The sequence below is a fragment of the Apostichopus japonicus genome, chromosome 15 (genome assembly GCF_037975245.1).
Source record: "Apostichopus japonicus isolate 1M-3 chromosome 15, ASM3797524v1, whole genome shotgun sequence".
Classification (NCBI taxonomy): Eukaryota; Metazoa; Echinodermata; class Holothuroidea; order Aspidochirotida; family Stichopodidae; genus Apostichopus; species Apostichopus japonicus.
In genome coordinates this window covers 7,006,130-7,028,361 of record NC_092575.1, presented here as the reverse complement: position 1 = coordinate 7,028,361, position 22,232 = coordinate 7,006,130, and the positions used below count along the sequence as shown (strand labels likewise).

The 22,232-nt window shown below is 37.9% G+C and overlaps 1 protein-coding gene across 6 annotated transcripts in view; it reads right to left on the bottom strand.

The window, feature by feature from the left end:
• The window catches only part of LOC139980476 (nitric oxide synthase-like protein), a 269,723-nt gene that overhangs the window by 55,434 nt on the left and 192,057 nt on the right, over positions 1-22,232 (bottom strand). For all 6 annotated transcript variants that reach the window (XM_071992098.1, XM_071992100.1, XM_071992102.1 and 3 more), the window contains one exon: positions 10,037-12,381. In XM_071992098.1, the coding sequence (XP_071848199.1) occupies positions 10,037-11,905 (1,869 nt within the window). In that variant the 5' untranslated portion in view covers positions 11,906-12,381. The remainder of the gene's footprint in view (positions 1-10,036; positions 12,382-22,232) is intronic.

Here is a 22,232-nt window from a genome sequence, read left to right as displayed (position 1 = left end):
CTCATCCCCCCCCCCCGCCCCCTCCCCCGTCCCAAACTCTAGCAATTATTTCCACAAATACACTTACGCTAATTTTACATTCATAAGATGAAAAGAGTTCATAAGAACAGAGTTTACCACAATAAACTAAATCTGTTTTCTACATTCTGACAAACTTTCCATGCTTGAACCCCCCCCCCCTCCTTGCCCTCGTCGTGGCCTCATACGTAAATAGCTACACATGACGTATTCGGTTCATTTCAACCACTGCCAGGCACGATAGGGCGGCCAAGTTGTTTGGATAAAAATCGTTCTGCTATATCACCCATGAAAGTACACCAAATGGGTCATTTCTGGTAACCTAAAAACCCTTATTTTTATAGGTCAAATGGATTAAGGAGGCTTTAAGGATACAAACAAAGAGAAAGGCTAAACTTATAGATATAACCTAATATTACCTTTTTGTTTGCATAACTTACAAAATAAAGACTGTCCGAATCTTTGTATTTCCAATTGCAAACAGGAATAGAACATTTTATAGCATTAAAATTTTGATGATAGAATTCCAAATATTTCCCAATAGATGAGTGCATCTAAGCCGAAAATCCTGTCGGATTTATTTATATTTTCTAATCTACGTCAACAGTTTCAGAACACAACAAGCATATTCCCTGGTTTTGCACGGAATATACGAAAGTTGCACGAATTACACGAGGTGTAACCATTCGCGGGCCTATCCTATATAGCAACACGTCGCTGATAAAAACAATAAAACGGCTCACATATTTGTCAGCCAAAAAATGAGTTTCATCACAAAAGCACATCGCAAGCTGCGTTCAATCCAAGGAGGTGAAGATGGATGGGTTTTTTATTAATAACATATCGCGGCTTTATATACTTTCCTAAGCGTATAGCGACTACCACTGCTTAGCTGGTCAAAGTTCCTGGACACTGCTGGCCCGTATAAAGAAGAACTAACTTTTACCAAAGAATGTATATTTCGTTTTTCCTCACTTCACCCTTTCCCTTTACCCTCCTCGTCTCGTTACTATCCCCCTTTACAACCCCCCCCCCCCCCACCCGGTCAGCTTCATCTTCTATGTCCATTGAAATACATCTACAGGGCTAAATCGAGATGATAATCAATATTTTATCGAAATTTCTTTTCTTTCTCTAGTATAGGCCTTATTAATGACCTTCCCACCTGTTCTTTAAGTTTCCTCTCCTTTTTAATCCTTGAACAACGATGACAAAAACCAGAACTAAACAATGGTAGATATCGTCTTTATTAATTTAAAATAAAGGTGTAACACGATGATTTCACGCTATCGTTCGAGTACTATAACTATAATTAATAAACGCACTGATTGCAGAACTAATAGTGAAAATATTAACGAAGGACATATTTTCGTGATAAAGTTCATCTCGCCCAAGGTGTCATAAAATTTATATTATTTTCTTAATTTGTTCCTTTTCTTTCACTATTTTTCGAATGAGAGGATTGTTGACTCTGAAGGCTGCGTCATGGATCAAGGATCTATTTAACATGACTTTTTAATCCCTGCTTACTAGTGTTCTTAATGTTTTTGTTCATTGACTATATACGCATATAGTTTTCATTAAGTAAAAAGTTAATTACGTAGGCTATATCTAAACCTTAATTACCATCCCAAGGTAGGTCAAGTATACACGTGAAAAGTAAAACGTTCCGAGGCCCTGGAGGCCTCAAATGATGGAGAAATAACTTGCATAAATAACACAGGTGAGGTGAAATGGGACTTTTTTTTCTCGAAAAACTTTTGGCGGCGAACTGACAACATTTGCTACCAGAATGCATAAAAGGCACGAACGAAATTAAAGTGTTAATTCTTGCAATTATTTCTGCCTACGTAGAACCCAGTCAGACTAAGTACATAGGTTTTGTTGGTCTTAGTTTTGTTTTCTCTTGGTGACGTCATAGTTTTGAGTCACGCGTAAAGCGCGTGGTCAACTTTACTTTACGACGCAGGTTCATGATATACGACAGGGACCGATCAATATACTATTCTACGTAGATAAACTGTTATACTGCAGATTTTTTACCCGATATGGGAGAAGGTAATATACAAATAAATGCAAATGGGGCTCTTTCGGATATACAGCTATACAGAAAGCGTGGTGCCGTGGTCCATTTGACAAGCCATACCCTGTATTTTTATTTATGTTTTATTTTTTTTTCAGTTGGTATTGTGTAAGTTCCTCCAATATACATTTATATTGATATTGGTAGATCTTCTATGTTAAATCCACCAAAATCCAAAACGACTGTTAAACATTTTACTTGTCAGATTTACGACCGTCAACTTTGTGTATGGTGAACACAAAAGATTAGACCTTTGACCTTTTTTTTATTATGATATAAATCAAAGTCGTTTTTCATGACACTATATCCAACTGATAAAAATGTACCTTAAAGGTCTAATCTCTTGCTCGAATAAAATTATTACGTCAAATACATCTTTACAAATGATTTCCCTATATATGGGACTCTCAACGTTGCATTTCTTCAACAGATTTTATATTTTTCTTTCAAGATCATTTTATAATTTGTAGGGCAACTTTTACCACATTTTTAGGATATAAAAGTTTAAAATAAGTCCCCCTAGGCCTATTGTGTACGATTGTAAATTGATACCCAAACTTTCTTGGAACCATTTGTACCTATTTTCTTCTTCCTTGGTCACGCGTTAAGGTCTGGTGACAACTTTTAAGAACATTGTATATTTTACACAAATACGGCAACATTAAGCCAATGCTGCAGAGAAGAATATCAGTTTGAAAAAATATATTGCCAATATTAACGCAAAATACCTGAACGTGCCCACCCCCTCCCCCCACCCTACCCCATTCTCAAAGAAGAAGATAAAATATTTCAATTTGCCTTAATCAAGTGTTGCTAACTTTCTACTTCCCAAACTCTATAAACCGCTTTAAGTAAAGGTACCGAGTTTAGGCTATACCATCCTCGGAAACTTTTAAGGGTTTCATGACATATCAGTGTTTATTCCACTGGACGGGAGGATATTATCTAAATAATCAGTTTGGACTTGGCGTCATCAAAAATGACGAGAAAAATGTGAAATTTATTTCAACTTTTTGGGTATACCTGTCAAAACGTCCGTAATTTGATTTCAACGAAACTAACACTGTGAGAACCCAGCAAGTCAAATATCAGCGCCCTTTGTATAACGGTCTCGGTACTTTTTTGTTCAAGGTAAATTAAGTTAGAACATTCGACTTTATTATCTTAAAAATATTATTTTACTTTTGGTTATCGATGGGAGGGTGGGGGGAGGAGGGGTTCAGTTGAGGGTGAGGACTCCAGTACGTTTTTAAAACATCATGACATTGGAATGTAGGATTTTTCTTAACAATGAACCTCACACTTACATTTTTGAAGAAAAGAGGAAAGTTGACACAATCTCCTCTCTATTGTTCACAAGTGAATATTGATAGTAAAAATTTGAAAATAAAATAGTACGTGTCCTCACGCCGAAGTTTTTCTTTTCTTGTATCATTATGTTTTAATAATTGTTTAAACCTAATAATAATAATTGTTTAAAAAACACATTAAAAAGGTAGGTGTTATGTGGATAGTGTACTGAGGGTGACGGAACGGGGAAGTTGGCGTGGAATTGTTAAATTCTCCGTTATTTGTAACTTCTTGCGAAATTAAACATCGCTGAAGCCCAGTTTCATTTGTAATTCGTACGGAACTTCCTGTTACACAACAGTAGGCCCTACAGAAGCTTCGAGATCTAATCGTGACGCAAGCAAAATATTGGTGGTTTGAACAATGTGAAGAAAGGGTATAGTTTGACTGACAACGGCTTATCGCGAATTGCTATCCATCACTACAAACAAATGTGGTTAACAAAGGGCTACATAATATACCAAACGCTAGTTCTCTCTCGTCACTTCCGGCGTGACTTAGTGAATTGCAAAACTATTTTACGTTCTGTGAAATACCTTGCGTCATTTTGACCAGCCCTAACTTGAAAACATTCACATTTAAATCAAAAAAGAAAACAAAAGCTGTTAGCAAACTGTTTATCCACTAAAGAGCATTTGTAAAAGAATGTGTGGAAAGTAAGTGGGCTTAAAATTTCGATCCTAGCAGGATCTTTTTCAGAGGCTAATTGACAACAGAAACCAACAGTAGTAGGAGATAATCTCTAAAAAGTAACTATAAGCTCTCAAACTTTAAAAGAATGAAAATCGATCACTGCATTTACTTTGGAAATCCTAAAGCGCTCTAATAGGCCTACACTTAAGCGCAGCTCCCGACCAATGTAATCTCTACATGGAAGAAAAGCTATACTACTCAAATCTGATATATATACATATATACATATATATACAGACATATTCACTGCTAGTTATATACCCGTGATGTATGTGTCTGTACAGCCATTGGACGATACTCTAGATAAAACGAGCATTATCAAGTGGTTTGAGTCAATTTCCAGAAATTGTTATGTCTATAACATAGTGAAATACTGTGACCTTTGTTTACCTTTGCCAGCCCGAATTTACAAACTTTATGACATAATTGTATCTTTTTCGATTCGATCTTGCCGGTCCATGGAATGCCTGCATGTATATCAGACTCGAATAAAGTGTGCAACAGCATTAATCACTTGTACAAGTAGGGAATTTCAAAGTTCCCGTTGGTTTAACTTACGAGCACAAGTGAAGGCCGCAGTTTCAGTGATATATACCTATAGTGTTACAGGTTGTATAGATATATACAGCCATCCATGTCGTGCAATCTAGTCTGCTTGCCTTTGTATTTTATGCATATTATACTTTTAACCGTCCCATTTCTTGTCTTTGCTATTGTATTTGCCGCTTACGTGGTATACAATAGAGGGTTATGCGATCCGGGTTGGAAGGCGGACACACACATAGTCGGAATACAATTAACGGAGAGTCAAACACAGCTGGACTCAACTTATTTTTTTGGTCTATACTTATCGTAGATATCCACGAACGCGTGACATTAGTCTTGCACTTTATAATGATCAACTAAAAGTCGATGAATTATGTTAGAATATTCTATTACGCTGAGTTTAATATACGGGCTCACTAGTGGAATGTGCCGGGTACTTAATCTTACTTAATACTACACAAAGTAAGATGTAGTGAGTTTTGAAGCATATTCCAACGTAAAGTGCCACATTTCAGCAACTGTTTGCACAAATTTTGATTGAATTTGTCCAATCCTTTTCGACATTGTTCCGTAGCAAATACCTTAAACAATAATGTTCAATAGCAAATACCTAAAGCAATAACACTTTTCAAGTATCAATCAAGTGAAGACAAGGAAACTACTCGAAATTTCTTCAAATTTAAGATTTGTTATTTTTTGGGTTTTTAACATACAATGTGATTAATAGCGATCATAATCAAACAAAACAAAACACAGTTTGGGCGACGAAATATTTAAACTCGTACACTTAATGGCTGATTTAAGTGATTCACATATATAAAATGTAAGTCCCTGATGTTTAATTAATGTCTTTTTTTTTAATTAATAACATTCTTATTCCGACAAATATTCGGAAGGCTTAGTACAGCATACTGTTAGTATAAAAGTGGCGGGAATTTATTGGTATATGCGCACCCAGCTGCTTTAAATCGTGTTTCGTGGTAAACACACACCTGCCGCAGATGCGAGATAAGATGGACTTCTCTTTAAGATCGGGATATATGAGGGTAAAGAGGGGGAGGGGGGGGGAGTGTCGACAAAAGAGGGACCGGTGTTACGACAACAAACGGTGTATTTTGCAAAGAGTATATGAAGATTTGCCTCTGACGTTTTTACGGACTGTTTACATTATTGTAACCTAAACTAATATCCAAGATTAGACTTATTTCAGGTCCTTTTTTCTTGTGTGTTTGTTTGTTTGTGTGCGTTTGTTTTTCTATCTGACCGAGGACTTGAACAAAAGAATTTCAGGTCCTCGGTTGTGATTTCTAAAGAATCACCACGTCCTCGGAAGAATTCTATTGTATGGGGTATTGATAAGGTTAGGGTACGTGGATTTGAACAATGGAAAATACGATGGGGTCCTCGGTTGGAATGTAATACAAACATGTGTGGGTGTGTGTGTCTTTCTGCCCGTTTCTGTGATTTCAGAGTTCCTTCTTGACTGAAAGTAAGTGAGTAACACCTGTATTCCGATTACAGCAATTAGTTGGAAATTGAAAGGAAGGAAATTACGAGTTTAGAGTACTAAACTTGTTTTTAACTTGAACTTGTTTATTATTCAATTGCGTATAGGATGTGATTACTTAACATTTTAGTGAAATGTATATATTCAAAATCGCTAAGTCACTGTCGCAGTTCATTAACCTCTATAATTATTCCCCAAATGAAATCCCCATGCAGAAACAATAGACAAAACATTGTAAGAAATCAAAATGTTCATTAGTCTGTGATATTAATCAACTAGTAGTAAATATTTTTGTGACGTTTGTTTCTTCTAACTTTTCCACCATGGTACGTATGAGAAGCATTAATTGGGTTGTTAACAAGCCTGTCACTCTTTTTAAAATCCCAAGATTACACAAAATTCAACATTATTTAAATCTGATGATGTTTGGATAATGGTGACATAGATTTGCTAGTGTTATTAGTGTTGCATATCGTCAATACCTTATTAAGCGTTTATTTATAAACTCTATGTGATATTAATGTAAAAGTTACGTGCAAAGGAAGCAAATCTATTTAAATCGACAAACAGGTGTCTGAAGTTGATGGGCTGTATAAAATTGCTGGACATTTTATGAACCCATGATAGTTCACAACCATAACTTTATGGAAGTTTTTTTGGCGAAGATATCTTTTATTTTTAAATCGTCTTTCGTGGTATACACACACCTGCCGCAGATACGAGATAAGATGGACTTCTCTTTAAGATCGGGATATATGAGGGTAAAGAGGGGGAGGGGGGGGGGGGGAGTGTCGACAAAGAGGGACCGGTGTTACGACAACAAACGGTGTATTTTGCAAAGAGTATATGAGGATTTGCCTCTGACGTTTTTACGGACTGTTTACATTATTGTAACCTAAACTAATATCCAAGATTAGACTTATTTCAGGTCCTTTCTTCTTGTGTGTTTGTTTGTCTGTGTGCGTTTGTTTTGCTATCTGACCGAGGACTTGAACAAAAGAATTTCAGGTCCTCGGTTGTGATTTCTAAAGAATCACCACGTCCTCGGAAGAATTCTATTGTATGGGGTATTGTTAAGGTTAGGGTACGTGGATTTGAACAATGGAAAATACGATGGGGTCCTCGGTTGGAATGTAATACAAACATGTGTGTGTGTGTGTCTTTCTGCCCGTTTCTGTGATTTCAGAGTTCCTTCTTGACTGAAAGGAAGTGGGTTAAACCTGTATTCCGATTACAGCAATTAGTTGGAAATTGAAAGGAAGGAAATTACGAGTTTAGAGTACTAAACTTGTTTTTAACTTGAACTTGTTTTATTATTCAATTGCGTATCGGATGTGATTACTTAACATTTTAGTGAAATGTATATATTCAAAATCGCTAAGTCACTGTCGCAGTTCAGTAACCTCTATAATTATTCCCCAAATGAAATCCCCATGCAGAAACAATAGACAAAACATTGTAAGAAATCAAAATGTTCATTAGTCTGTGATATTAATCAACTAGTAGTAAATATTTTTGTGACGTTTGTTTCTTCTAACTTTTCCACCATGGTACGTATGAGAAGCATTAATTGGGTTGTTAACAAGCCTGTCACTCTTTTTAAAATCCCAAGATTACACAAAATTCAACAGTATTTAAATCTGATGATGTTTGGATAATGGTGACATAGATTTGCTAGTGTTATTAGTGTTGCATATCGTCAATACCTTATTAAGCGTTTATTTATAAACTCTATGTGATATTAATGTAAAAGTTACGTGCAAAGGAAGCAAATCTATTTAAATCGACAAACAGGTGTCTGAAGTTGATGGGCTGTATAAAATTGCTGGACATTTTATGAACCCATGATAGTTCACAACCATAACTTTATGGAAGTTTTTTTGGCGAAGATATCTTTTATTTTTAAATCGTCTTTCGTGGTATACACACACCTGCCGCAGATACGAGATAAGATGGACTTCTCTTTAAGATCGGGATATATGAGGGTAAAGAGGGGGAGGGGGGGGGGGAGTGTCGACAAAGAGGGACCGGTGTTACGACAACAAACGGTGTATTTTGCAAAGAGTATATGAGGATTTGCCTCTGACGTTTTTACGGACTGTTTACATTATTGTAACCTAAACTAATATCCAAGATTAGACTTATTTCAGGTCCTTTCTTCTTGTGTGTTTGTTTGTCTGTGTGCGTTTGTTTTGCTATCTGACCGAGGACTTGAACAAAAGAATTTCAGGTCCTCGGTTGTGATTTCTAAAGAATCACCACGTCCTCGGAAGAATTCTATTGTATGGGGTATTGTTAAGGTTAGGGTACGTGGATTTGAACAATGGAAAATACGATGGGGTCCTCGGTTGGAATGTAATACAAACATGTGTGTGTGTGTGTCTTTCTGCCCGTTTCTGTGATTTCAGAGTTCCTTCTTGACTGAAAGGAAGTGGGTTAAACCTGTATTCCGATTACAGCAATTAGTTGGAAATTGAAAGGAAGGAAATTACGAGTTTAGAGTACTAAACTTGTTTTTAACTTGAACTTGTTTTATTATTCAATTGCGTATCGGATGTGATTACTTAACATTTTAGTGAAATGTATATATTCAAAATCGCTAAGTCACTGTCGCAGTTCAGTAACCTCTATAATTATTCCCCAAATGAAATCCCCATGCAGAAACAATAGACAAAACATTGTAAGAAATCAAAATGTTCATTAGTCTGTGATATTAATCAACTAGTAGTAAATATTTTTGTGACGTTTGTTTCTTCTAACTTTTCCACCATGGTACGTATGAGAAGCATTAATTGGGTTGTTAACAAGCCTGTCACTCTTTTTAAAATCCCAAGATTACACAAAATTCAACAGTATTTAAATCTGATGATGTTTGGATAATGGTGACATAGATTTGCTAGTGTTATTAGTGTTGCATATCGTCAATACCTTATTAAGCGTTTATTTATAAACTCTATGTGATATTAATGTAAAAGTTACGTGCAAAGGAAGCAAATCTATTTAAATCGACAAACAGGTGGCTGAAATTGATGGCTGCATAAAATTGCTGGACATTTTATGAACCCATGATAGTTCACAACCATATCTTTATGGAAGTTTTTTTGGCGAAGATATATTTTTTGTTGTTGTAAATTCGATGGTATTTTGTGAATGCATCTGACATGAGCACAATGAATAAAAATCATCCCCGCAATTCAGCTGAAAATGAGTTTGTGTTTTTTCTATAATATTTAAATTAACTCGTTCACATAAGAAGAAAATTAATATTTCTATTTGAAATTTGCATTTTGACGGATGAATTTCTAAATACACTAAGCCTCGACAACTAAGCAAACATGATAAGAGCATTATCAAAGGAGAGTAAAACTTTTCAAGAAACATTGGCCATTATGATATCACAGACTACCTGCATATATGATCCACTCGAATGAAGATTCGAGGGGTTTAAACGGGTTTAACAAAAAAGGTTACTTTCAACCAAGTTAAAACGACAATATTTTTGAGAAGGTGTTTGCAAGTATATCAGTGACTATGTGGAATAGTTTTCTTTAACATGTATCAAATTATCTGCCGCCATCGGAATACCCCTTTAACAATATATCAGAACACGGTACCATCTGTATTTATTAATCTAAAAAAAATTGTCATTAATGTATGAATAAAGGGAGGCCCATAAATGAAAACGAAGTGGAAAAATAGTAAAGGGGGGGGGGGACAAAACCAATAAGATAAGACTGTAACCGATAAAGTTGCAGGAAAAGAGACAGAAGGACAAGAAAAAGAAAAGTTAAAGAAAGAAGCAAACGTAAATAAAGATAAGAAAAATTTGGTCAACTTACGATGTAAGTCTTTTGATGAAGTGTATCCGTAAACTGTTTCCCATCTATCAGATTCGTGACTCTGACGTACTTCTGTTTGGACTTCTCCCGGGCACACACGGCCCCATGCGTACCCTGTGATGTGTCCGACTCGCTCTCCTTTTCTTCTACCTCTCCGTTCTGCTTAACTTCAGAGGTATCCGTCTGCACCCCTGCGTCGTTGAGTTTTACCTCTCGCATGTTGTTATCGGCAGTTATCGGCAGCCCCCCATTCTGTTTGATGACTTGCTCCTCCAGTACCATATCATGACTATCTGTAGTACCGTTGCTATGTCCGTTTATCATTTCCCCAGTAGTGGTAGTAGTAGTAGTATTACGAGTTGTGGTCTCCTTCGTCTGTTGCCGATTCACGGCGTTTTGACGCGCAATCGTCGGTTTCTTCTCCGGGGTATCCGTAATTCCATGTGTCTCGCTCTGGGCAACAGTAATGCCATTTTGTTTATCATTACCAACGTGCTGTAAATTAACTTGATTAATCGTCGCAGTGCTAGTCTCCGTGCTCGACGGTGTTATTGAAACAACTCCGGTTTTGGGTACGGTCGAACAACCTGCTCCCATTGTACCCTCCGGCAGCCTACTACTTTGCACTGAATTTGCGATCTCCTGCTCTTTAATCCCACTGGTAGTAATAGTAGTACCTGTTTGATCCCCTCTCGTCGCGACCTTTCTCTGTTTGTCCTCGGCATCAACGACGTGTTGTTCATGAGTACCGCCTACGTCATCCACTTGTGAAATACCGCTGTTGGCCACACCGGTGTTGGCTTTGCCCGATATGGTGATTCCGTTCTCGGACTTTGCCCATTCGTCGCTTGAGCTCTCCCCTTTATTCTTTGCTGTGATGATTGGCTCAGGCCATTGTGTACCAATCGATTCGGTTACTAGCTCGGAGGGTTCACCGATGACAGAGGGGGTGTGATTTGCCACCCCATTCATAACAATGCGTTCATTCTCAAGGTCATAGTCAATCGAGGTGCGGGGGCTGTCGAAGTAAATCTCTTCCGGGGATATCCTCATGTTGTACACGTCACGGGGGAAAGTTCCATTCCAGGCCAGAACTTGTTGAGGTTCCGTATTCATGAAATGACCTCGACAGATACAAGTCGATGGGGAGGAATCGCGGATAGGATTGTAGCTGCGCATAGGGCTTGTCGGCATGCTGTTAATGTTGCGCGCGGGTGACCTGGTGGTGTCCCTGCGGGATCTCCTCCCGTACCTGTAGGGACTCCCCTCCGGCGTACTCCTTCCCCTGTTGCTGGCTGGGACACCGTAATGAACTGAACCGTTGTGGGTGTGGGATTGGTTGTAAACGTTCGCGATACTGTCCACGTTGGCATGAGTGTTGCGCGGCCAGGACATGTTCGCTGTGTGTCCCGGGGAACGTGGGCCATTTTTGCGGGGTTGCTTTTTCGGAGTCAAATTTTGGTTTCGATCTCGGCTAATGTGGTCCTCTGGTTCTGTTAGGCGAATGACCTGAACCAAACCGTCGGGGGACATTAATGTCTCTAACTTGGTCTTAAACCCGTCGGGTCCTCGTAGCACAAGAACGCAAGGTGAGTCCATGGGTACACTACGTAGGACTTCCAAGGCGGTGTTGTAGGGTACATCGGTTAATTGGACACCATTAACAGCTAACAGTACATCTCCAACTTGAACTAGGCAGCTTTGTTCAGCCACACCCCCTGGTATGAGGTCTGAGATGACCACCGGTGGGTTTGTTTTGCGCTTGCGCACTATGAAGCCCAATCCATGAGGCGGCCGTTTGAGGAGCCTTATTGAGAATGTATTCGGTTCATTCTCCATCATTATCGCTGATGAGTTTGTGTCAGACATATTGTTTCATGATCGGGGTTCTTAAATGGGGGGAACGAAAAAGGTGTTTTAGGTCAAAATATCGCAAGTTTTTTTTTTTTTTTTTTTTTTTTTGTGGCTAAGGAAAGAAATATAAACTGTGTAACGTCTTACAAAACTAGGTCGCGGCAAAGTTCCCAGCCAAATATTATTGTCAATTTACTCTATATGATTTAATTCCAATCAATCAGTGGAGATGATTAATTAATTCGAGTGGTTCAACTGCTTTTTCGTCCTGGGCGAATTAATCCAAATAATTATATCGAGAGAAGAAGAAAAAAAGAAAGGTCGAATCCTCAAACATGCGATAGTTACCGAAGCGTTGTTCTTAACCAGTGACTGTAAAAACGCTGCCAATTTGCTCTTGGGCAGAGCAATTAATCGCTATTTACGGACTCGAATTAGCCGCTACAACACCAGTGGCTTTTGGTGATTTTCGGTCGTTCTTGAATTGAGGCCTGGGGGTAAAAGAAGAAGAAGAAGAAAAAGGAAAAAATGAACCAGAGAGAGGGTTAAAGGATCATTCATTTATACATCCGGTTGAAGAGAATTTAGTGGTGATAATACGCCAGGGGTAGAAACAATCGGAGAGAAACATTCCCCCCCCCCCTTTTTTTTTTTGCTGATCCCGATATTGACGATATTGTTGGGTGAGCACTGAAGAATATATTCAATGGATTATAAATCGTTTAAACAGATTGGAGTGTGAAATGCAGTTTCACAACATTATATTCATATGTGAAGTATATTCATGTGGAGTAACTTTACTCCCGCAAACCATTGTGATATTACAATGAATATTAGGTTCAAACTATACATGATAATGTGTCCGTCGGCGTAGAACACGAATGAAGTATTACGAAACACATTTTCAAAACAGACGGGGAGTGGTCGGGGTGCGAATTTCTTTTTCCTGAACCTTTCGGGCAGTGTACGTGGAGTTCAGCCAATCAGAGCGAGGCTGTGTTGATGACGTACTAACGTATACTCAGTAAAGATGGCGGTTTGCTTACCAAAGGTTGAAGTGGGGAAATCACATTCGATAAGTCAACATAATTGTTGTACTACAGCAGATAGTATTAAGGTATGTAGGCCTTGCAATAATGACATTATACTGAATCATTGTGCACAACTTACGTGACGTTTACATCGGTTTCTTTGTTGAAAAACGGCGATGTATGATCGCTGTCTGATGTACAAATTGACAATGTCTTCAGATGGACATGACACTGTACTCAGTACGGTAGTACTGGTACAGTAGTATGTTACGTACTTACAGTTTACATACATGTACACAGCAATATTTGTACACATATATATAAGATGACCATGCACTAAAACCATGACGTAACTTATAATATCGATTTTCAATTCATAATATAATACTTGGACATAACTACTTGGACATGAGAAAAAGTGGGGGGAAAATCCACACAGGGGCTCGAACTCGCGGTCTTTCGTTTTCCACCTTATGTTATTGAAGCGACGCATTTACCCGACTGACCATCTTTACTGAGTAGTATGTCATCAACACAGCCTCGCTCTGATTGGCTAAACTCCACGTACACTGTCCGAAAGGTTCAGGGAAAAAAATTCGCAGGCGGGGTGGGTGGATGTGTTTGTGATGTACCCGCCAACATTCACCATTCTCCAATGTTGTCACATAGGGGACGCTTACACTGAAACTATGCCCTAAAACATAGAGGTAAATATTGTATCCTGTTTTGGGACATCGCGATTTGGTTTTTTATGCAAAACAAAAAGATCGACGACTTGAGTAAGTTTAATAAAAGGGAAAGCGTTCTAACCTAAACAAAAACGAAGGCTTGACGATGATAAATTTTACTAGAGCTTTGATTTCATATTTCAACTTAACTGGCATTACCATTACTCCAATATATGCTAGAAAATCTGTTAATGGTCACTGATGTTCAATCTTCAATATTTTTTTTTTCACCTGCAGAGCATTTTTATCTCAGAGAAATTTAACACTTTTTTTTTAAATATCTAGCAAAACTTGGGAGTACGTGCAGTGGGTGTGATTTTAAACTTCCAAAAAGTATACTTTGATAACTTTGTTCTTGGAAATGTGATCATGTTAACAATGTTAGGGGCCAATACTGATGGCCTGTAAGTTTAAGCTCAATTAAGGGTTGCATTTGAATGGGTAACACCCTTCTAACCAATATGTTTGTTATGCTTTCAACACATTTGGGGGATGTATCATTTTCCCTTTTTTCTTTCTTACCAAGAATAACTCAGCAGAGAATAGAATGATTGAACAACGATTTGAAAGTGTCCTTTTGTGCTCCATATGCATACAATTCAGTTAACCGCATACGCCCATGTAGCCTTCACGAACCTGACAACAAAATAACGTTTGAAGTAACTTTTTGGCAAAATATTTGAATAGCTTAAACAACTTGTTTAGATTTACCATTTTAAGAATCGAACAAAAGAATTTTCTAAACTTAATTTACTGCAGACACTCCCATGGAGCCTTCACGAACATCGACATCAAAAGATTGGCATTCGCTTTTAACAATAGGAGGAATCCACATCCTTATTGAACTTGACAAACAGGTGGATATGTGGTCAATAAAATGAGGTTTGAAATTCTTCTTGTTTTTTAAGGAAGCACCCTTCTAACCAATATGTTTCTTATTCTTTAAACACATTTGGGTGATGTAGCATTTTGGTTTGATTTCTTTCCAAGAATAACTCAACAAAGAATAGAATGATTGAACAACGATTTGATAGTTTCTTTGTGTGCTTCATATGCATACAATTCATGGCAGTGGTGGAGCTAGGGGTATTGGTCAGGGGGGCGAGAATGGTCTGTAGGGGCGCTTTCGACACTATCTAAGCGGAGCGCCACCATAGGTTGGCAGAACAAATTTTTACAGAAATTTTTTGAGTAAAGATACTCCCTAGATCGCAGGAAATGACCCTTTACCGGCCTTGCTAATTTGCAGATAAACGAAGAATAAATAGGTGTCATCGCCATTTTGTCAGAAAATTACACCAACAAAATGTGACAAATGTCCATAGGTAGATGAGAGCGCAATAAAAAAGTCATGATCGCGAATAAGTAAAAAGTAGTAAAAAGCTGAAAAGGGCGCCAGCAGTCCATTTGAGTCCGTCAGGGGGGCATCCGCCCTCCCCCCCCCTGACTGTATGGACGCTCCGCCACTGATTCATGGAGTCTTCACGAACCTGACATAAAAAGATTGGCATTCGCTTTTAACAATAGGAGGAATCCATCTTCTTATTTAACTTGGCAAACAGGTGGATATGTGGTAATTAAAAATAAGATTTAAAAATAACTTTTTCGGAAATATTCGAATAGCTAAACAACTTGTTTCGATGTAATTATTGTTACTATCGAACAAAAGAGTTTTCTAAAATTTAATTAGGCGGGTTATTAGGTAAAAACCAGCAAGGTAACAAAGTGATGGCGCTAGAGACATTTACATAAAACAAAAGTCAGAGGTCTTGTGAGTCATTGGCTAAATATTATGTGCCATAAAACGTCTCCTATATGTGGACTCAAGTATAACAAATGTCATGAAAATGTGCTTATTTCGTGCCAACATCACCATACTAACATGAACCAAATTTAACGTTAAGTCTTGTCCATTCATTATACATTCACGGTATGGGAACCACACGGAAGCTGGTCACTTCGCCCAACAACCATTTCGCCCAACTGCCATTTCGCCTAAGCTTTCCATTTCGCCCAACCAGCCTGGTAACCCAAAATAAATCAAATTGAACTAGTGAAATAGAGAAAGTATATTATTCTGACTGAATATGAGTAAAAAAATGGTTGGGCGAAATGACCATGCTGGTTGGGCGAAATGACCATGCTGGTTGGGCGAAATGACCAGGCTGGTTGGGCGAAATGACCAGGCTGGTTGGGCGAAATGGCACTTGGGCGAAATGGTTGTTGGGCGAAGTGACCAGAAAGCAACCACACACGATCTACTTACCACATGGCATCTATACCTATCAAGTATGGCATTGATTCAACTTGTGGTTGTCGAGATATCATGTTCACAAGCTGTTTTTGACAATTTTCCTACAAAGTCCCACCCATAATGAATATTAATGATTTCAAAATTGTTGTTGCAAAGAATATGTATATAGATACATCATCGTACCACGTACAACTAAATCCACAGCAAACAGTTGCAGAGATATTGACATTTTAAGAATTTACTGTAAGTCCTTGACCACTGATTAATATTTATGAGATGGCAACCAAAAACAATAGGACACATCTACTCATCGTAGGTCATCTACCTACCAAGTATGACATTAATTTTACTTGTATTTGTTGAGATATCGTGTTTACAAGCTGTTTTTGTCTATGACCCATTAAAGGATTGGTTCAGTTCTCATACATGTTTATGGTATATGAGAGAGGACAATAAAAGAAACGGCAATGGTGAATAAACTGTTCAAATATCTTTTTCGGTTGAAGAGATATTCAAGTGTAAAGTTTTATAAGATTGTGTAGAAACTGCTGAAATCTGACTAGCTGTGATGTCACATCCTCACATTCCTGAAAAGTCTTTGTTTTTTCTCTAAATATTTTGTGATAATTTCATGACTTTCAACCAAAAGATGTGTCAGGAGATCTCATATTTGTCAAAGGAAGTATTTGAGATAAAACATCTGAAGAATTTTTGATTATATTATTTTCAAATGTGTTAAAAAATGTAAATAATTTTTAAAGAAATATTTTCACAATGGTTAAGGAAGTGATGATGTGACGTCACACCCTCACAGTAAGTCTTTCTACACCAGTCGTTTTCAAAGAAATTTTGATATATTCAAAGTGTCATATCTCCTTAACAGAGCATGCTATCATGGTAGTTTCTTCACTGTTCTTTTTGTCTTTTTGTGCTCTTTCATACAAAATAGACACGTCAAACACCTGAACCAATCCTTTAAGCCCCATCCACTCATTAAGATTGATGAGGTAAAATTTTTGTTGCCAAAAAACGCTTTCTGGTCACTTCGCCCAACAACCATTTCGCCCAACTGCCATTTCGCCCAACCAGCCTGGTCATTTCGCCCAACCAGCCTGGTCATTTCGCCCAACCAGCATGGTCATTTCGCCCAACCAGCATGGTCATTTCGCCCAACCAGCCTGGTCATTTCGCCCAACCTTTTTTTTTATACTAATATTCAGTCAGAATAACATCACTTTTTCTATTTCACTAGTTCAATTTGATTTATTTTGGGTTATGTCACTTCGTGGTAGGTAAATAAAGTGAGGTCCACTCGATATCGATCGGACTCTGAGCAGTTATTTCGGGTATAATGGGAGGATTACACTACTTTAGGCGGTTACGCATACAATGGAAGTTATATTATTATACAAACAAAGGGAATCGGTGTGGAATAATATCACCGTTTCTATTTCACTAGTTCAATTTGATTTATTTTGGGTTGTAGTATTACATTACTTTAGGCGGTTACGCATACAATGGAAGTTATACTATTATATAAACAAAGAGGAATCGGTGTGGAATAATATCATTGTTTCTATTTCACTAGTTCAATTTGATTGTTGACATTGTCTTTGTGAGTCAGTAATCCGCAGTTATTGTTCTGCTCAGCCAAGAGTTAATCCGGTCAACCAGACGTTAATCGGAGGCCTATTGTTCGTGGTTTATTAATCCACAGCTATTGTTCTGCTTGATGACTTCGGTCAAGCGTTTATCAAGTCCGCCAGGCATTAATCAAGGGTATAAATCACAACAGTTAGGTGTTTATCTAGTTCTACACAGTGTTAATCTAATGTTATACAAACAAAGGGGAATCGGTTTTTATAATAACATATCAAACCTTACCCCTAAAACACTGATCCATCCTACTGACTAACAATTCCAGAACGTTTCCTTATTAACTTGAAAAAAAATATAAAATATAAAACCCGTCCCTAATATTGAAGTACTACATTTAATCAATGTAACCACTGTATCAATGTAACCACATATGTAATGACATATGTAGTCAATTTAACCACGAATTCAAGTTTCCTCAATATTCGGTTCGTATCCCGTAACGTTAACATTGCCCGAACGTTAACTATCAAACCTATCCAACCTAACCCCTAAAACACTGATCCATCCTCAAGTTTCCTTAATATTCGGTTCGTATCCTGTAACGTTAACAATTCCCGAACGTTTCCTTTTGAAGTATCATATTTAATCAAGGTATCATTCCGCCCCCCCCCCCCCCCCCGCTCCGCAAGTCAGAAAACCCCTTTTTCATTTCCAAATCAGAACAAAATCTCATTTGGAGCACCAAATTGCATCTAAGGCCAGGTGAAAATGCAAAATTATTTACAAAATGGAGTGGGTGTTGAAGTGTGCTATATTGCACCAAATTGCATCTGAGGCCACCTGGAAATGCAAAAAAAATCCAAAGGGGAGGGGGACACCCCCTCCACTTAGACCCCTCCCCCAGGCCGGCCATCAGTCTTCAGCCCCCCACTCAAAAGTACCTTCGTACGCCACACGGAGATCGATACATACTATAGACGAAGACCAGGTCCGCGAACGTGACCAAAACGAGCCCGAAAAAGCGCAATTCTAGAACAAGATTTAGAACTAACCACAAGAACAATAACAAGAACAATGGGACAATTTGCAACCTTTTTTGGCAATAAATGAAGCTCAAAGTTTTGCTTTTAGTAGGCAACCAGTCTTCAACCACACCGATCACATGAATCTAACCTCTGAATTAAATTGGTCCCGACGGTCTTTGGCATTTGCAGTCGATATTTTATTCTTATAACTTTTCAGCATCATAGTTTTGAGTGAGATATTTATAAGCAAATTCTCTTGGGTTACTATAGGATTTACAAGTTTAAATGTACATTGACCTCTTTTTGACGCAACGGTTGGTGCCAATTAAACATTTGGGTTACGCATATGTATTCGGTGTACAGTGGTAGTCTTTGATAGTAAACAACATGGATTAAGAGTATACAGAATGAATTAGGAGGCAAACTAAAACACCAGTCATTTCAATTTTACTTTTGTAGATCACATGTCACGCTCATTTGTAGAGTGCAAATTAAAGAGGGTAAAGTTTAGGGAGGGAAGGGCGAGGGGAGGGCGAGGGGAGGGGGAGGGCTAGGGGCAGGCGTGGCAATATATAATAACCACGACAAAGCCATAATAGTTACAGAAGCAAAGGAAAAACTGGTTAACTCACCTACCACAAAAACTGCACTATATATGTATCCCAGTGTATCAAGTTGGATATATACCACCGTCTTCACTTACAAAGTTTGAGTTTAAACAAACTTTTAGTTTATGTTTCGCCACCGAAACAATTATCAGTTGCGTGCGTGGTGGTCTAAGGAGGCCAGTAAACTTTGTACCGTTGTTGTAGTGGGTGTATAAGTGGTGAAGTGATTTAGATGTTTACATCTATCTTGTTGGTCAATTAAACTTTGTATAGTTTTTCTTTTTGTTATTCCAAAAAATGCAGCCGATTTATTATCAACCCATATTCCGTGGGTGGTTTATTGTGAGTTGATTTTAAACTATCACACTGACCTTCTGATATTTGCAACTACCCAATGAAGCAAATAAAAAAAAGAGTTAAAAACAAGGGTGAGTTATATATGGTAAAAGGGGTGTAGCCAAAATAGATAGTAATGGGTAACGCCATCCATATGGTTTTACCATGTAACGGAGCCTTTTGGATGAAACACGGACACATTAAAAGCCCACTTAATCGCCCACTGAAGTGATAATGACATGACGTAGAGAAGGGTATAACTAGGGAAGAGGTGAAAACTTGCTTCTTTTTTTTTAGGCCAATCTCAAGTTAATTTGAGAACTTGACCTAATCTTATTCTTTTACGAGAGCGCTTAAATCTTTAAATTTTACATAAAAGAACGGCGTATTATATATATATATATATAAATATATATATATATATATATATATATATATATGTTGATACTAGATGAGACTAGTGGAACACTAGTAGTTGTAACTCGGAGTTTCACGCTTTGTAGCGATCTTCAGACAACTCAACAGAGTTGTCTGAAGATCGCTACAAAGCGTGAAACTCCGAGTTACAACTACTAGTGTTCCACTAGTCTCATCTAGTATCAACATATATTCCGCTCTGTCCAATGGACATAGAGCACTCTGCGCCAAGATAGACGCCAACCTACTCTATATATATATATATATATATATATATATATATATATATATATATATATATATATATACTGTACAGCACTTGTGAAATATCCCAGACATTGAAAAATATATGTATATATATATAATATAACGAAAATCCACGTTTACTCCAAAAGAAAATATTATTAGAGAAAACCAGAGAAATAAGATATGACTCATAATTGACAAATAAGGAGTAAGTTTTAGAAAATATATTGGAATTTTCGGTCCCCCTGGGACCTTCGTCAGCAACACTTGGCAGTCGAATGAGAAGTACAAAATGTGACAGTATGACGCTAGATAAGTGTAAGTTGCAATGATGGAATTAAAACCAAATAAACCATGACTATACAGGAAGCGGATTAAGGAGCAAAGAACGGATTACATATGCTTGTAGAACTGATAGTTGTTAAGGGGTCCCAAGTCTTTGTTGAGGCCGGTGATGTGAGACTTAATACGAAAGATCCAATCGATTTCTTTACGTTTACGTTCAGTAGTTGATTTGAAGTTCGAGGCAATTAAAATACATTTTAGGTTTTTTAGAGAATGACCATGAAGATTGAAATGTTCGGACACTGGGAATCCTGCAAAATTATCACGAATAGATTTTTTGTGATTATTAAAACGTAAGCGGAATCGAGAGCCTGTTTCACCTACATAATTGCCCTCTTTGCAAAGTACACAATAGAAAATGTAAATAACATTAATAGAATCACAAGAGAGGGAAGGGGGTCTAAGACTAAAGTCAACATTGGGAATCTTGACCACGGTGCCTGGGGTAATATGGGGGCAAATTTGGCATCTAGGTTTACCGCAAGGAAAATTGCCTGCGGAGGTGGAAACTGAGCGGGGGAGTCTGGAGGAAGTGAGAAGAAATTTAAGGTTGGGGGGTTGACGAAATGCTAGCATGGGGGGTACCTTAAACGATTCTCCTACAGACTGATCGTCTTGAAATACAGCAAATTCCTGTTTGATGGAGCGAATGAAAGATTTGATGAGGGGGTTGTAACTGGTAACGAACGGAATGCGTGTGTTGGGACTTTTAGACTTGTATTTTAATAAGTCCTCACGGCTCAACTTGTCGGCCCTGGAAATACCCTGTCTAATTAAGTGAAGGGGGTATCCGACGTTCAAGAAATAACCAGTTAATATGGATACCTGGTGTTTAAAATCACATGGGTTGGAGCAAATGCGTTAAAGTTTAAGGCATTGGCTGTAAACAATAGAACTCTTGAGATTATGTGGGTGAAAATATAATATATATATAAAATATATATATATATATATATATATATATACATATATTTTTCAATGTCTGGGATATTTCACAAGTGCTGTACAGTTTGTGGTTATATAGTTTACTGAATATATGTCAGTATTCTTGGTATACACACAGGAAAAGGTTTATTTACGTACTGTACATACAATAAACTGTAGGCCTTTCCGATGCTGTATGTATATTTTATATAAATACAACAGACCGACTTGTTGCGAAGAAATGCGCCTTACGTATAAACCACTTCCCGGGGAACTGTTTACATGACAGTACTAGTTTTGTTTCCCATTGATGCAGCATTCCAAGTATGTAGGAACAACTTGTGTCATGTATAAAAATATCAGTACTAGTATTACATCATAGGCGAGAGAGGATCACGCGCCGTCGAATGGCCGAAAATGGTCTCCCAGCAAAGTGTACTGTAACTGGGTTTTAGTGTCGAGAATTACGCTACAAATTCTTCCAATGAGTCTATATAATGGGCTATCTGGTTTAGTTGTTGAAGCAATTTGCTGCACAGCTAATTAATTACAGATTTTACTGCGCCTCTGTCTTACCTGTCTTGACTCGACTAATACTGTGCTTGGCCATTTACTTAGCCTAATAAGTGGTAATATTTTAGCACTGCGCTCCCTTGACCCATCCTCCTCCGGGTCAACCCGCATCACCTCCTCGTTCCGATATATCTACCATTTGTGAAGTATAAAAGCCTATTCTAGGGATAGTCTTTCTTCATTTGGCATTGAAAATTTGGCTTCATAAGCCACCTTACCGATTTCACCCTCCCTCTTAGACCTCGTCCCCAAAACG